Raw genomic sequence first — 1,104 nt, 5'->3', positions numbered from 1 at the left:
AAGTGGACGTTATTACAAAATCCTTTATAGATTGAATTACAAAAAAAAATTAGTAAGTATTGGTAACTAAAAAATAGTAAAATAATGTTGAATGGCACAGACTAATAATATAAATAAACAAAAAATAAAATACAAAATACTAACAATAACTAAAAATTACAATAAAATAACTAGTCATTTTGAGCGCAGGGTCCGCAAATTTTCTTTGTACACTGTAAGAACACTGGTTTTCCACAAGAAAGGCACACATTAAAGGTTTTTCGCTTTAATGCACTTAGACATAAGTAACACGTCTACTTTTTCTCAAACCTTTCTTAAAAATCTGCTTCTTTTTCGCGTTTTTGTCCTGGTATTCGTTCAATACAATAATATATCAATTCTTTCGGGATTCTGGGATTTTTGAGTCTTTCCTGAAGATGCGGTAAAATTAATTGCTTCGCCAACTCCTTTGTGTAGTCTAACCTCTCCGTATTTTTTTCCTGTAGTGATTTGTACACAACATGCGAATTAACAGCAGCTATATCAATGATGCGGTAAAAAACAGTAAGTAGCCATCGGCGAGAACGACGTTTAACAGCACATTGGACACACTTGGCATCTAACTTATCGACACCTCCTTTCGAAAGATTATAATGAGCTATAATCTCTGGTTTTCCACTAATCTGATCCGTGCTTATTAAAAGGTGCATCGAAGAAATAAGTAAAACAGCCTTTGATTTTTGTGGCACATGGGAAATTAGGGTTAAACTTTTCGTAAATCCGTAAGAAGTCAAATTTACTTTCCTGCGCATCGGTGTGACTGGAATTCCGGAGGGATTTTCCGTTTATTTCTCTTAAGGGTTCCCACATAGGTTAACTTCTTTACTTCTAACTGCTGTACTAATTCTATAGAGCTGAACCAATTATTGGCTGTAATATAACGGTTGGTTTCATAAATAGGTTTAGCAAGCCGAATAATAGATTGCGTTGGATTATTCATCTTCTTTTCTTCCTCAGATAACCCTGTTCCGCCAGTGTCCTTGCCTCCTTATATATATATATATATATATATATATATATATATATATATATATATATATATATATAGGCATTGTAATTGTATAG

At 33.0% G+C, this 1,104-nt stretch overlaps 1 protein-coding gene across 1 annotated transcript; it reads right to left on the bottom strand.

Annotated features, from left to right (window-relative positions):
• Nucleotides 1–314: 314 nt before the first annotated feature.
• On the bottom strand, nucleotides 315–791 carry LOC140442447 (uncharacterized). Its single transcript, XM_072533517.1, has one exon. It carries the CDS (start codon nucleotides 789–791, stop codon nucleotides 315–317), a length of 477 nt encoding a protein of 158 aa, XP_072389618.1.
• Nucleotides 792–1,104: the final 313 nt, after the last annotated feature.

Source organism: Diabrotica undecimpunctata, chromosome 5 (genome assembly GCF_040954645.1).
Source record: "Diabrotica undecimpunctata isolate CICGRU chromosome 5, icDiaUnde3, whole genome shotgun sequence".
NCBI classification, from domain to species: Eukaryota; Metazoa; Arthropoda; class Insecta; order Coleoptera; family Chrysomelidae; genus Diabrotica; species Diabrotica undecimpunctata.
The sequence above is the reverse complement of the archived record's forward strand: the minus strand, read 5'-3'. Positions and strand labels throughout refer to the sequence as shown.

Coding starts and splice junctions, on each gene's coding strand:
- LOC140442447 (XM_072533517.1), bottom strand. CDS start 791: ATGCGCAGGAAAGTAAATTTGACTTCTTACGGATTTACGAAAAGTTTA.